Below are 15,596 nucleotides of genomic sequence, written 5' to 3'. Positions count from 1 at the left end.
ATCTTTTAAATTGCTGATAAGTGTTTTTTAATATAATTTAAATCTGCTTACAACAAAACCATTTTCTAATCCCCTGAGGATGCGAGTATGTACTTTCCCCCATAGCATCACTGCAGTCTTAGGCAGATGCATGCGTGGGAGGACAAGGAGTCTAGTCCTGGAGTGGTTCAGGTGTTACAGGCAGGAGCCTTCAGGCACCGGGAGAGGTGAGCTCTCTGACCTCCTGTGGAGGGGAGAGATACCTGCTCTGTGTAAGGAATCTGGGCATAAAAAGATGAAGCTTTTACATACAGAGAGTCTCTTTAAATCTTTCCTGGGAACTTCAATACACTACTTACAGCTGTCCCATTCTCCAAAAAACTTGTGTGGTTGCCCTCATGGCGATGAGGGCTGGGTAGGTAGGGATGAGATCCAGAGACACAATTTAGAAGTTGCAGTCGATGACTTTTAGGACAGAACTGCTGTGCAAATCAGTGGTGAAGGATAAAAATAGATTGATTTGGCATGGAGCGTTGCGCGTGAATAAAGAAATCACAACTGAATTATGAGTGTCACCTCAGGCAGGCTGATCAAAAGGCTTTTCTTTACCCTGCATAGCTCTAGCTTGTGTGTTTCTACTCTTGGACTCAAGGTCAGCCACCAAGTTCTCCCCACAAGCCTCGTCAAACAGGGCACGGATCCATTTATACCAAAAATAAGCCCCAGTGAGAAGAAATGAAGGGGAAGGGGGTTGTAACATGGTGCTTTTCTTGAAGTGCTGAGATGTGGCTTTCCTTCTCTGGCTCTCCTCGGCAGGGTTAACTGCGGGGAAGGCTTTCTGCGCCCTCTCTTTCAGTCTGTCTTCCCTGTGTCCAAGTTTAGTTTGAACGTATGCGTTGTTTATAGAGTTCAGCAGAAGGTGATTTAGGATGGAGCTCCTCGTCATGGTGGTATCGGTGTTAGAAATGCCGTGTTATAGCCCATGTGTTTGACTTCTCCGGAGCCAGGAGATATGTGGAGCTGCCACGGTTTCCTTGGAGTGGATGCTCATCTCTGACACAAAGCTGTGGACTTTTAACCGTTTGCTGTTTGCATTTAGGAGCAGGCCCAGCTCGGGGTCGGGGCTGTGGAGAGGGACTTTGGCAGAGCCGCAGAGGGAGCAGCCGTGCCAGCCCATGCCCGCGTCCCTGTTTGGCTCTTTTCCTTGCTCTTGTCTCTTGCTTCTCGTGAGTGCTAAAGCCTGGGCGAAACAGAGGGGAAAGAGCCTTTCCTATCTGGGAAGTGATGATTAACGATGATAAACAGTGACCCTTACGCTGAGAGAACCGTTTGTTCCTGCTTGATTTCAAACCCTTATATGAGTAACTGAAACGCTGCCCAAGGGAGCTGTATTTACTTTTTTTTTTTTTTTTACTTCTTCTTACTGAAGCACTTTCTTTGCCTATATTCAGGCCCTGTGCATGGATTTGGAGGAGACCAAAGAATAACACTGCCAGAGAGTCAAAAGTTGCTTCCTTTGATCTCCACTGTTGGGACAGATTGATGAGGGAGCATTGCAAGTCCTCGCTTGTACCTAATCCTCTTACAGACAGTTCTCCATGCAGGGGAAGGTGAATTAGTTCCTTTTTCTACTACAAAGAAGGAATAGCTTGACAAATTGCCTATGTGGGAGGGCAAAAGCACCCCCTTCGTAAAGTCTTGTATTTCTTTCCTTATGAAAAAGTAATGCACGTTTGCAAATTGAAAAAATCTGTTCCTTGTGAAGAAGTGATCCTGCACAATTCCAGGTCCTGAGAGCTCAAGGAATGGCTTCTTTGAAGCCTGCCCACACAGGATGCATCTCTGTTGTGTCCCATAGGGCTCGCCTGCCCAGGGAGCTGGTCCGATTGACTCCATGTGCAGATGCTTAGTCTGGAATAAATCAGGATTGACTCTTTATGTGCCAGCAAACCAGTAGCCTGTTTGATGTCGCTCTTTCTTTTTTAAAGTACACATTCACACACGATCTTCACAAACTTTGCTTACATCAACAAAAAGAATACCCCACACCAAAGTCAAAATAGCATCATCGCAACACTGACAAAAGTGGACAATTTACACGTACTCCACGCCTTGTCCCTTTACCGCATTTGTATCTCTGAAGCTGAGATATTCTGAAGGTTTTGTGAAATCTCATGAAAATCTGAGTTGGGGCTGCTTTTACAGTGAGAATGATGGCTGAATGGGAGAAGGAGGAGAAGTTGCTGCTTGCCATGTCTTTAGCCAGGGTTGATAAGGTTACATGTGCCTTTCTTCATCCCTGCAATATTTTAGAAGAAACTGGACCTTGCTGTGGGGGTAGGGAAGAGAAGGTTGGGGGATAAGGCTGGTGTTAAGTGAAGAAACAGAAGGTAATTATTTAATGATGGCTAGATCATGCTGCAGAAGCTGGTAGGAAATTAACCCTTTATGTATCCTCTTTTGCAGGTGACAGGGATACTTGCAGATGTGTGCTGCTGTCAGTTCTGAGTGCCCTCGCTAGGGTTCCCAGTCGAGGTGCTTTTAATAGCCTCCCACCCACTTCCCCAGGGCTGTGCAACGATATTTATGGCCTCCCTGGGACTGCCTTGCTCCAGGTGCATGGAGAAGAAGTCGGAGTGCAGATTCAGCACGTAGACCCCGACAGCTGGGGCTGACAGGACAGGAATGCAGTCCTGACAGCTGGAATCAGACTGAAAGCACGGTGGGGAGGCCAGGAGGGGAGAGCAGGCAAGAGAGGCTGTGTGGAGAGATGGACAAACGCACGCACACTGTGTGCAGGCGCACGTGGAAAGACAGCCTGCAGGGGCCCTGGGTTGCTCACGTTCCCTTTCTTCCACCTCCATCCCTGTTTTGTTCCCTGTTCTCTCAACTGCCTGGATCATTTTTAATAGATGTGTGTGCACACCCTTGCACAACCATTGTAGTGACACCTGGGAGAGCCATTAGGGCTGGGGCTCAGCATTCCATTAGAACTGCCCCCCTGCCTCCACTTTTGTGCAGGTTTATGAATGTAATGTAATGCTTCCCATAACTCAGTGATTCAAAACCTTTGGACAAGTCGGTTTCTACCCTTGCCACTCTTGTGCCAAGGTGCGTCAGTCATAGTGTTGTGGGAGATCATTCCCTGATGTTCTTAAAGCGGTTATCTTGAAATCCAGTTGTCCAGAATTGGCAACTACTTGTTGCAGATGATGATGTTCTGGTCAGGTGTGGTTTTGGTTTTTTTTTTTTAAATTAATTAAAATGTGAGGACCTGTTCAGTAGTCAGGTGTAGCTCTGAATCCTTTCACCCCATGAATACTGCTTCAAATTGAGCATTGGCTGGAAACACCTTGAAATGTTGCAACAGATCTGTGTGGTGGATTGCATGAAACCAGCTTGATGGTCTTGGAGTAGTTCCTAGAGGGTCAATTAGGCAATTGGTATGAGTCTGCAATGGAGGCAGTGAGCAAGGCTTGTGAAACTTACTGCAGGAGACATGGAGGCTGCTCTGTCAAGGCAGAGGCATCCTGAGTTGGTTGTGTGTTGGAGCTTACCTTACTACTGTTGCTTTTGCAGGTGGAATATTTTCAGTCTCCATGCTTGTCAGGACAGTACTCTTTGCTTGCACTGGATGCTGAGGGAGAGAAGGCTCTGGTTGGAGAGGAGGGAGAGGATAGAAAAGCCTTTTGAAAAAGCTTTTTAAAATGCATATTCTATGTGCACATACAAAACCAGGGGGAGGCATTATGTAGGTGAGGAACAGAAACCAACTGTGAAGCTGGGTGGTGGTGTCCTTTGTGTTCTCTTGTAAGTCAAACATGCCCTGCAGTTAATTCCATCCACCCGTCTTCAGCTCTCCCCCTGCCAGACCAACAACAAAAACCCCAACTCCCGAAAAAACAAACAGGCAGAGGAACCTGTGCCAAAGCCAGACCTTTGCCTGTCAAGCTCAAGTGCAAAATTAATATTTCACAGCTGTGCTATAAAGCCCTAAAATGAAGGCTTTGCAGTGGAAATGCTGACAGCCCCTTAAGTAGAATACTATACTGTAATTAGCGTTCTGTGTTTAATGTGCCAAAAGAAGCACAGCAGAGCTAAATGTAAAACTTCAAGCCTTTATTTTTCTGCAGCAGTAACAGGAGATCAGACAGCATGTTCAGATGGTGGATTAGAGCCTACAACGTGTGTGCTGGTCCCTGGAGGTTAAACGTGCTTTTTTGCGGTGGGGCTCAGGGGCGGCAGGAGAGATGTACAAACAGGGCCAGCTGTGAGATTTGGCACTCTGTATCAAATTTCACTTATGTAAGAAATAGATGGCTATTTCTTAAATGCTGACGCTGACAATGTCCAGCTACGATGCATTTTCACGTATTGGATGCTGGAGTGCATTGATAACAACTTTGCTATGTTGCAGCACGGAAAACACGTTGGAGTGTGTGCAGCAGTGCTGAAAACTCTGTGAGCAGAATATAGGGAGATGGATGTGAAAAGCACAGTGCTGTTGTGAAACGTGGGCCTGATTTTGGAGCTCTCTGTGTCAGTGTATTGCCAGGACTGAAGAGTATTGGGGTCTCAAGTCGAGTCCTTAAAGCATCTTTTTAAAGGCAAAAGAACAGATGATTATGTAGCTGCTCTTCAGACAAGACGGTAACTGATTACTTGATGTGCCAGGGAAGGCTTTTCAAAGGAACCCTCATGGATTATGTATCTCTGGGATTTCCGTGTCCACCACTTTCTCAGGAACGCGTGCCTTTGCATATACATTATTAAATATGCCCACATCCAGGCAGGAGAGGGATGAGGGCAGGCACATTGTGCAGTGGATGATAGATGAACTCTGATGGATGTTGTCTTTTCATGCTGACTGAATGCCGCTGGTTAATTAAATAGATTCAAACGTTAACTGTGTTATACACAGGCCCATGGGAAGGCTTTTAAAATAGAACTTGTCTGCATGTGGATGTTTACTGAAGTAGCCATTCTGGAGTGGAATGGAATAATTGTGCTGCAAGAACCCCCTCTGAGGATGCTCTTGTTCATGAATAAGTGCTCACAAAGGCAAGGAGAGGAAGGGGGAAGTTGAAATCAAACTGTTGATTCAAGAACAGGATTTCCCTTTCCATAGGGGAGCAGAGAGGAGAGAATGGGGGATGAGTTTCCAAGTGCAAAGCAGCAGGGGTTCTTATCTGTGACTTTGTTGAGCAGGGTGACCTCTTCACTGCTGTCTGTAAATGATCTTAGATGTCAAAAAGGCAGATTGAGTGTAAGGTATTAATGGGAAAAAAGAATGGTGAGCAAAACTGAAGACTATATTATTCTGCTCTGTAAACACTTGCTGCGACCACTCCTTGAAAGCTGTATGTAGTCTTTCCTCTTTCATCTCAGGAAGGCTATAGTGGACCTGAAAGGTGGCTCACAGAAGACCGTCAGAGCTGATCAAAGATATGAAATGGCTTTCAAGAGAGCCATAAACTAAGTGAAGACTCTTGTCCTTGGAACACAGATGACTTAGGGGTGATAGCATAGCTCCTTACAAAATCATGAGCCACCTAAAGATGGTAGGTGGCGATTGTCTATTCACTCTCTCTTCCCATACAAGAACTAAGGCACATCAAATGAAACTAATAGAAGTCAGATTTAAAACAGGCAATGAAATATGGTTCTTCTTGCAACGTGTACCAGACTGGTGGAGTTCCTTGCCAAAAGATGTTGTGAATGCCAAGCTTTTAAAGACATAGTGGATAAGTTAATGGTAGAGAACTCTGCTGAAGTAGGTTAAAAACTGCGAATATCTATTTTGAGACTGGGAGATTGACAGGAGGTGAGAAAGAATCCAATTTGCTTTCCCTGCTCTTAAACTTTATCTATACATTTGTTTATGATACTGTTCTTTCTGACTTTCCTCCTTCACTTATGGCTGCAAATGGAAACAGGAACCAGGGCTAGACACTGTCTGATCCAAGATGGCCAGTCTCATGAAGTCTGGAAAAGACACATCTGCTTGTTGGTTGTGATTTTCTCAGGCTGTAGCCTCCTGCCTAATGCCATAGGTACTGGGACATATGGGCAGCCCTGTACAGTAACACCAGTTTTCTCTCCTTGGTGGTCTTTTTGAGCACTGGAGAGTTGCATGTATCCTCTCAAATGCTTTGCTTCTTTATTTCCATGCTTAAATAAATTGCGTTTACAGAGAATGATGAGTTTTGGGGCCCAGAAGAGAATGTGGGTAGTATTAGAAGGCAGGAGGTGAGGTGATGGAGTCAGAACACTCTTTAATTTCTTGAGCATATGAGTATGGGGTATGAGCATATGAGTATGGGCCAGTATTTTGCTGGCCTGGGGAGGGTGTTGGGGTGAGTAGCAGCATCATTTGGCCTACAGTTAAAAGTCTTTGAGGGATGCCTGGTGTTAAAAATGGCTTTCCCTTGAAATTTTCTTTTCCTTTCTTTCTTCAAGGTGAAGCCAGACTGCAGAAGTCTGCTGGTGGGCAAGCAGGTATAGACACAGGAGTTCCGACCCAGCAGCAGTGGCTCAGTAGTAGAACAGTGCAACTGGAGGGAGAGTACCTGTGAGCTCAGGTCAGGCAGGACTATCACTGTGACTAGGTTGTCCCTTTTGGCACCCATTTTGGTGGAAATTATTACTGCGCTGGGTGTATTTACTGTTGCTTTCTAACAGCGTGCTCCCTAGATGTACAGGCCACAGTGTTTGCCTCCTGTACCTCCTGCGTGGCTTTGAAGCGTAGACAGTCCCAAAGGGATGCAAATGATGGGATGGAGGAGAGTGTTTGCAGGGGGCTGAAGCTGGGCTGATCCTTCAAGGATTTGTGTTGTTCTTTTAACATGTGGAAACAACTGCTTGTGGTAACTTCCTCAAAATAACAGAAAGAGCTCGTGCAAGTATGAAACTCGCTCTCTGTGAGCTGGGAGCAGCTGGTCATGCATCTTGTTTCCTGAAAAGACGGACAAGGCTGGCCAGGGCTGTTTAGACCAGGCTTTCTGAAAGGATTATCTGCACTTCAGTAGTAAGGCAGAGGTGGCATAGCTTTGTCACACAACTATGGGCTTTCCCCTCGTGCTGCGTGGGAAGCAGGGGCTGCTCTCAGACATGCCCTTTGACTTCCAGGTGGGATTGGGCTGCAGCAAGGCCCCTCTCCCTGGGAAGGCCTGGCTGCCGTGAATACCTGTCGGTTCCTCGAGTCCTGCAGTTCAGGACTCTTCTGGTCTGGTCCTACCAGGTGTGGGAACTATCTGGTGATCTTGGGATCTGACGTGGAAGGAACAGGGTAAGTGATCTGCTTAGGCACTAAAATTTCTATGCACATTTGCGCAACTCCAAGCAGCCAAATTTAGATTTAAGCCTGTAAAATGGGTGAATATCAGGTTTTGCAAGACAGGTGTTAGCTGCACAGCTGATTCTGTTTTTGGTGCCTAAGGGTGTGTATTGAGCCTCCAAATTCGAAAAAAAGTTCACCTTAAAGGAATGGAGCTGGGGTGGTTACAGGTGGGATAGTAGCAATGAAAAGTGAGCTGCAGAAGCACGGTGTGTGTGGATCGATTTGATAACACTTGCAAATCGTGTAGAGAATCTTGACTGAAAGTGCCAAATACTATTAATAGAAGCCTCGAGATGAAGTAACAAATGTGGATAGCTGGCCTCCTCTCTGTGCCTCTAATTTAGGCACACAAAATGACAGGTTTAATCTTGCAGTTGTTTCCAGGCTTGGATGAGGGTGATGAGGTGGCCCATTGATTGCCTGTGAAGGCCTGAGCAAGCAGTGACATGTCTGACGACTGTGGGAAGCAAATTGCGCCAACGTGGGAGCTACTGGTAATGAACACGGTGTCTCAGATCTGCAGGGGGACTCTCCAGGTCCTGTGGTTAGCTCAGATCAGACTTGGAAAGGTGTGTCAGGGAATTTATTTCTGAATTGGGATGTACTGAAGTACCACCTGGGAGGCTTGTATGAATGGCAGTGGTTATGGCTGTGTAGGACTGGGAGACTGCAGTTGCCGCATGAGGAGGTGGGTTCCTACCTTGTTGTAAGTTGTAACTTCAGAGGTGGCAGACCTGTATCTGCAAATTTGCCCTTTGCTGACAAATCTTAATTGCAGATTAGGAAGTTAAAGTTGGTGTGCTCCTGCCCTAATTAACTATATTAGCAATTTCTTTGTATTAGCTGGCAAGTTGAGAGGAATCCAATTTATACTGGGTTGTTGCCTACTGTTTTTTCTCGCTGAAATGTTTTTCATTCTTCTGTCAAGTTTTGTGACAAGTGACTGACTATCTCTTGCTCTTATGTCACCTAGTCTGGAGCTTGGTCATGGGGATAAAGCTGTGGTGTATTGTGGGCAGGGTGGTAAGAGTGGAGCTCACAAGTGTCGTAAGACCAAATTTTGAATTTGCATATACTCCTTTTCAAAGCAAGTTGGTTTTAGTACTCAAGGATTATAATGTGGAGGTGTTGTAAGAGCATCCATTGGATAGGCTCATGGGGTTGCCTTTCAGCCTCTTTACATTAGGAAAGTTTTAAAGCTAAAACTAGGAGCAAAAGATGTGGAGTCTTTTTCAGAAAGTTATTTATGAGTCTCTGGACACAGGTATCTGTTTCTGTGGCACTAGGTCTATCAATACCAGCGGTATGGCCTTGAGAGTTGTCTTTTTCTAATGGAACGAGTGATCTGTTGGAGGTCACAAGATGCTCACTGGCGGTAGAATAATTGAACCTGAAGACTGAGCTACTCCTTTTGTGTCAAGCTGTGTGCTGACCATAAGAGAAAGGTAGACTTTCCACCTCCTAGCATTGCCGCAAATAGTCTGTTGGCAGAGCAGCATGGGGCCTCCACAGACCCTAGAGTGAGAGAGGAAGCTGGAGCAAGTGTGACATTTTGCTGTTGGTGGGGTAAGAGTGCCAAGATGAATCAGTTAGTACTCTTGTTCAGTTTCTCTCTCAAAGACTAGGAGAGGGCAGATTTTTCCACACCACCCAGTACAGGGTGGGTTTTGGAGGTACAGCTGGATTGATGCCGTTGCCAGTGAAAGGGGACAGTTTTTCTTTTACGTGGCTTTGAGCTCCTTGTGGTTTCCCTAGGCTGGCAAACAGAAAACAAAAACTACAATATAGTTTTCTGCTGGTTTGGCCTGCTGGGCAGGCAGTTGCCATGCCAGTGCTGGAGCAAGGGAAATGGTGGGGAGTGTCATTGGGATGAGTGGGATGAGGGAAGAAAGAACTGTCCCCTCCAGAGCAGGCAGCTGTAAGATCAGCTCAGCTGTGGCGTAAGACTGCACACTGAGAGGCTCAATGTACATCCTCACAGAGCAAAAATGTACCTGTTGGTGAAATTAGGTTGCTGAATTGCTGCTGAATAGCTGCATAGTCAAGGTCAAGTAGAGCCTTTTAGGATAGTTGCAATTACAGCCAGCCTGAGCTAAAGCCTGTACTGAGCAGTGTAAGTACAGCATTGCTAAATTGGTGTTTGCTGACAGCATCAATTGGTGCCTTATCTAGATTGGAGCACTTGGATGGCACATGTCTCTTCCACTTCCTCCTTCGCTGTCAAGAATGCGGTTTCTATAGGAATTTAAACCTCTCTTAGTTCGATGGGTTGGGAACTGCTGATATGAGCTGGAATCTCAGCAGTAGAAGCACTGGGTTCTTCTTTCTGTGCATTTGTGAGGCTGCTTTAAAAATAAATGTGTTTTGAAATATTGTTAACAAGCCTGGAAGAGTAGATATCCTCCTAGCCTCCTGCACTCCTTTACCCCCGCCCCCAGCATTTTTGTTCCAGCATTAAGCTGGAACAAAACTATTTCCTTTCTTTACCAGTGGATTTGTAAATGGATTTTTAATTGTATGTTCTTATACTAAACAAAAATCCAATGGAGTGCTGTAAAAGCCATGTTTCCAGAGATACTCATTTTGTAAGGGAAGGGGACAATTTGGTGTTCTCTCATACTGTCTCAAGGAATCTGGGGTATGTTATTACTAAAAGGGAAAAAAAGACCATGTTGTTCCAGAGACTGGGATATGAACCTTACTCTTTCCATGTCACTGGTTTGAAGGCAGGCCAAATTTGAACTAGCTAAAGCATGGACGGCTCACTTTAAGTGGTGCCACCTCAGCCCTGCTTTACCTGTTGAAGCAAGGTGGTTCTCTGTGGAGGGTTACTTCTGTCCCTGTCTCTAGTAACCTGGGCCATGAGCTCAGTGAGCCTTTGTTTCTTCACCCTGCAGCTGAACTCCTTCGGTCTGATAAGCTGTGTGGTCCCGGTGGCGTGGGGAACCTGCCCTGCCCCTGCCTTTTGTGCACCATCCTGGTATAAAGGCAAGATGTTCGTCTTCAGGGCAGCTATTAAAGATAGTAGTAATTATTACAATAGTAACTTCTTATGCCGCGTCCATGCCCTTAAGGCCTTAACCAAATATAACTTAGATGATGATAATTAAAAACAGAAGACCGTGACCCAGTAAAATCCATCAGTTTGGCAGGGACAGCAATGCTGAGGAGGAATGTATGCATCAAATGTATAATAAATAAAATCAAGCTGTGCAAATGTAAAGGAAAGAGAATTATTTTGTGCCGGTCAAAACAACCCCAGGGCTGAGAACTGGTTTGTGCTCAGAGGTTGAGTCCTTTCTTGCTACAGACGAGATTTTATGCAGTGTAATCCCACGGCAACCTTTTGCTTTGGAGTAATTGCTAAATTCTGATGCTTTCTCTGCCAGGGAGTGCTCCCCAAAATACTGTCATGTCCATCTGTCCCCCTCCTTTCCTCTTTTGTTTTTGCTTTTCCCAGCTTCTTGCCACAGAGGCCTGGCTATGAATCTTTGTATCTTCCAAGTGGCTCTTCCCAGTTGCATTTCTTTTCTTTTCCTAAAAATAGTTGAGATCTTTGCTCAGGGGGGAAAGCAAGCATTTTGAATTACTGTCTCTTGCATGGGTCATTGGTATTTGGGCTTGTGAACCCAGTCATGTAAGCTGTTCTGTCTCTTGAGATTCCTGGGGAGGAATGCCCTGATCTACTGGATGTGATTTCCAATTCAAGCACTGTGGGAAAAATTGACTATTCAGTTCCTAGGAATATAGGGCTGGGACCAGGCTGAACCACCTACCACTGGATGGAGGAGATAAGGAGAACGAGTCAACCTGGAAACAACTTTTGGGAAAGAGCTCTGGAGAAAGTGGTTTGCTGCTCTTGCTGGGAGGGTGGGAATCAGTGGGCAGTGAATGTGCATCCCAGCTTCTCACCAGTACTATCTGCTGCTTGCAGTCCTATGTCTTTGCAATGCTCTGGCATAGACAAAGTAATCAGTGGATTGATAACTCCGTCTCTGTACCCCAGCAGTATTTTACTGTGCCTGTGTTGAAAACTGAGCAGGGTTGCTTCTGTACCTGGGTACTTGTCAGCAAATATTTAGGAGCTTTGATTCTTAGTGCCAGTGTGAACCAGACCATCAGCATTTGTGTATAGGTCCATTTGAACTGCACTCGTATTTCATAATAACTTCTTGTTTTCTTTTTCACATGCGCTAGGTGACTTTGGAGAAGGTGTTGGGGATAACTGTGTCAGGAGGCAGAGGATTAGCCTGCGACCCCAGAACTGGCCTTGTTGCTTATCCAGCAGGGTAAGTCACTAACCGCGTTCTTCAAAGCTAAGATGAACCAGGACTGATGTATCAACATAAAGATTCAGGGTGTTTCCACCATGATCTTCTTTAGGGAGGCTATTTACCATTCTTTAGTCTTTTAACACTGGACAATGATAAGACTCAGCACTGTTAGTGTAATGGGCAAGGGAGAGGGATTGCATTTTATCTGTCAAGTTTTAACGGGATCCATTTTAATGCAACCCCTTTCCCTCTTCTTTCTCTAAGCTGGGTGTTAAATTGTGGGTTTTTAAACTATGTAGTGTGGTGAACTTGCATGTAACTCCATGCAATACTCAAGCCAGTGAGTACCTAATGGAGCAGGTGATGCTTTCAGTGAATTGACAAAGGCCTTCTTGTATATGCCCTGCAATTTGACTTACCGTGTTCCTCACCCAAATGCAGAGAAAGATTTCAGGCTAACAGCCTCTTGCATGTGGGTTCTCTGGAGTGCAACACATCTATCAACCACGGTCTAAGTCCAAATAGAGATATCCAGAAGGAGACTTTGACAGACGCCAAAAGAGCTACCTAGAGGGGGATAGCTGAGGGCTGGAGAGGTGGCTTTGAGTTGCACGTTTAGCAAAGTCATAGACATCTGGGGCCAGAGCCTGATCTTGCTGAAGGCAGAGCTTACCCAAAGGGCATGTGTCCATGGAGGAGCAGAACATGTCATTATTGCTGATCTGTGGGATGGGACTTGTCTGAAAGAATGAAGCCCCTGAAAATTTTTACAGGGACTGTGAAAGAGGCAGGTAGAGGTCTCATAATAGATGGCATTTTGAAAAGCAGGGGAGAAAAATCATTTTACCCTGCCAATGGAAGCGTGGCTGATGAGATGGGGTATATCTATGACTTAGATGAAAAGCTATGATACTGTAGTGGGAATAGATTGGGAAGACAGAAGAGTGACTCTTCAGGAAAAGCCTTCACTGCCTAATGTAGCACTACGTGGGGATACTCCAGCTGGCAGGGTTGCAGAAGTCCGTATGAGCTTGGCTCTTCCTCTGAGCTAGTTTATTCTGCTGGTCAGCAAGCTAAAGGAGAAGAGGAAGTATCTCCAAGTGGTGTTGCATAGGCATACTCTTAAGACATGAAAACAGTTAGAAGAAAATTAGAAAGAAAGAAACTTCCACAACAATTATAGATGACATTTTCAAGTGTACAAGAAACAGGCTAGCAACAGTTAAGAATTCTGTGTTTGTGGCCAAAATGAGAGATGGAGTCAGTAAAACAAGCTAGAAATTTTTGCCCATTCTGGCGATATCCTAGTTCACAGAATCATCGTGGTTGGGAGGAACCTCTTGAGATCATCTAGACCAGCCCCCATGCTCAAGCAGGGTCACGTAGAGCAGGTTTCCCAGGACCATGGTCAGGCAGCTTTTGAATACCTCAAAAGATGGAGACTCCACAGCCTCTCTGGGCAGCATGTTCCAGTGTTTGGCTACGCTCACAGTAATGAAAAAAAAAAAGGCAAAAAAAAAGCTGTGTTTGTTTTTTTTCTTTTCTTTTTCCTTTATGTTCAAATGGAATTTCATGTGTGTTAATTTCTGCCCATTCCCTCTTTTTCTGTCAGTGGGCAGTCTGTTGAACTGCAGACAATTTGAGATCCACATCTGTGCTTGACAGCATCCTTTATGCTTGAACTCTTTGGAGCCAGGCAAATATATTCCAGTGTGTGCTGCCTCTTCTGCACCTTTTCTGACACTGAATATGTTCACGCTTGAAGAGGGCAAGGAGAGAGGGAAGAAAACAAGTGCAGTAAACACATGTTTTAGGCTTTTGCATAGCTAAAGATAGATTAGTTTTGTTGATAGCGATGTCCTCTGATGAGCTTGTGCGTGCCTAACATTGATTTAATCAAGCATGAGGACACCTGGGGATTCTTTTGGGTAATTAAAAGGTTATGGGGTTCCTTAGGGCTTTACAGGGGAATTCCTGTTCTTACTTGTTGGTGGTAGAGTCTCACGGCCTGGGCAGGAAACCTATGGAATCTGGCAGATATGTGTTGTAACTGTTTAATGGCTTATATGACTTGCTGTATTTGTGCCATGGCTGGCCTGTTTTGTGATGCTGTTGTGATTTGCTGCAGTCAAGACAATCTCTAACAAAACTAGCATTAGTTAAGGAATCAAAACATGAGAGGGGTACTGGTGCAGACCTTACTAAGTTCATGCAAGTTCAGTTTGTTAATGGTAGTTTTTGGTTTTTTTCCCCATTCTCATTTCCAGTGAATTTCTCTTGATTTGGAAGAACCCTGGTATTTCTGGTAGATTGGCTTTATTTTGTTTATCTTTGTTTCTACTTGTTTGAATTTACTGGACACAGAAGCTTCTTATGTGAAGCTGATGTAGTAGACTGGCTATGGCTCATGCACAGTTGGTTCATGACCTGTCCAGGCAACTTGGTCATCTTCAGCTGTGCTCCAGGTACTCCAGTGATTTCCTCAGCCCTCTGCTCATCTACTGAGGTTTTGCAGTCCTGACATGCAGATGCTTTGCTGCTCCGGTCTGTCCTACCCCTAAAAGCTGAATTTACGTAACAACTCTGTATTTTCCTGAGAACACTTTCAACATACCTGGACTCATTTGGTTGAGATCAAAACAGTTGCCCCAGGCATCCTGACTTCATCCACACCAGGCGTACGAACGTGTATGTGAATGAGGACTTGTGCATGAGAAGCTTTGGTGTTCTTTGAGCGGAATCTTAACTCTGGTCTCTGGTTTTGCCTAAAGTAATTTTTTTTTTTTTTTTTTTTTTAGTATGATTGCTTTTCTGGATTTTCTCTTTCCTGGAGTTTCTGAATCTCCTGAAAAGTTTCTGAATCTCTTGAAAGAAGCAGTTCCCAATGCAGCCCAAGCTTGTTCCAACTCCACAATGGTGCCAAAGAGCTGAGCGTTACATTATTACTTTCTTTCCTTCTCACTGGCTTTTGAACCTTTTATCCTTTCTCTTCTTTGACCATAATGAGGCTTTCGCTCTGGCAGTGTGTGACAGCAGCTTTGCTGACCCTGGTATTGTTTTGGTGGGATGCTTGTGTTATAGGAGGCTTTTTCTTCGTGTCTGCCATAAAGGCTAAAGGCACCTCATGCTGCAGATATTCTAGGCCACCACTTTCATATAAGGCTGCTGTCTTGGAAGATAAGACAACATAAGAGAGAAAATTACATCCTCTCCAAAGGTCTTAGAACTGCTGCCTGCACTTGCCTGTTCTTATGCTGGCAAGTGAAATAAACCCAAAGTTGCTTAATTTGATCTCTGTTAGGGTTATGCAGTGAGTAACAAACTGGGTTTTGTTGGAGGAGTGAGGGGGACAGAAATGTACTGAATTTTTTACTTCTTGTGGCAGGACTGATGCTATGTTCTCCTTTCCTTTCATTCTTTTCCCCCCTTTGCTTTTTCCCTGCCCTTCTCTCATTTTGGTTTATTCTCTTTTTTTTTTTTTTTTTTTTTTCAGTAGCTAGTTGAGGTTCTGTTTCCTAGAAACAAGAAGGGAAACAAAGCTAAGAAAATCCTCTGAGGATGACTAGCATTAAAAAAGGAAAAAAAAAAAGGGGGGGGGGGGGGAATGTCTGTCCGTTTAGATTCTAGACCAGCTGCTCAGATAGCTTGAGTCAGCTTATCTGTTTTGGGGTTGTGTTTGCTGTTGTTTTTTAAGCCTTATAGGTTGGTGTGACTGACTGATTTATTTTGCTTCTCTTTATTCTTTCCTTGGCTCACAGTTGGTCGTGATAGCTGGTTGGGAACCTTGTCTTCACATGAGGCACTTGCCTGCTTGAGAGAGCAGCCTGTGCTTTTTCTCCATAGGAGCAGGAAAGTAGTGCTTTGTGTTGTTCAGTGTGCAATGTCTTTTAAACACTATTCTGTTATATTCTGGCAAGCTCAAGCCTCTCTTTAGCTCTGCAGCTCTGCTCATCAATTCCTAGCCACTCTGATAAAAGTCAGGGATTTTTCACATTAGTGTTCCT

The 15,596-nt window shown here is 44.9% G+C and overlaps 1 protein-coding gene across 2 annotated transcripts in view; it reads left to right on the top strand.

Moving 5' to 3' along the window:
• The window catches only part of MAPKBP1 (mitogen-activated protein kinase binding protein 1), a gene marked incomplete at its 3' end in the record, with an annotated part of 99,679 nt that overhangs the window by 18,531 nt on the left and 65,552 nt on the right, over positions 1-15,596 (top strand). For both annotated transcript variants that reach the window (XM_082317025.1, XM_082317024.1), the window contains exon 3: positions 11,516-11,607. In XM_082317025.1, coding sequence (XP_082173151.1) covers positions 11,516-11,607 — 92 coding nt within the window. The remainder of the gene's footprint in view (positions 1-11,515; positions 11,608-15,596) is intronic.

This window comes from Platalea leucorodia, assembly GCF_965183815.1.
Source record: "Platalea leucorodia genome assembly, chromosome: 7".
Lineage (NCBI taxonomy): Eukaryota > Metazoa > Chordata > Aves > Pelecaniformes > Threskiornithidae > Platalea > Platalea leucorodia.
The sequence above is the reverse complement of the archived record's forward strand: the minus strand, read 5'-3'. Positions and strand labels throughout refer to the sequence as shown.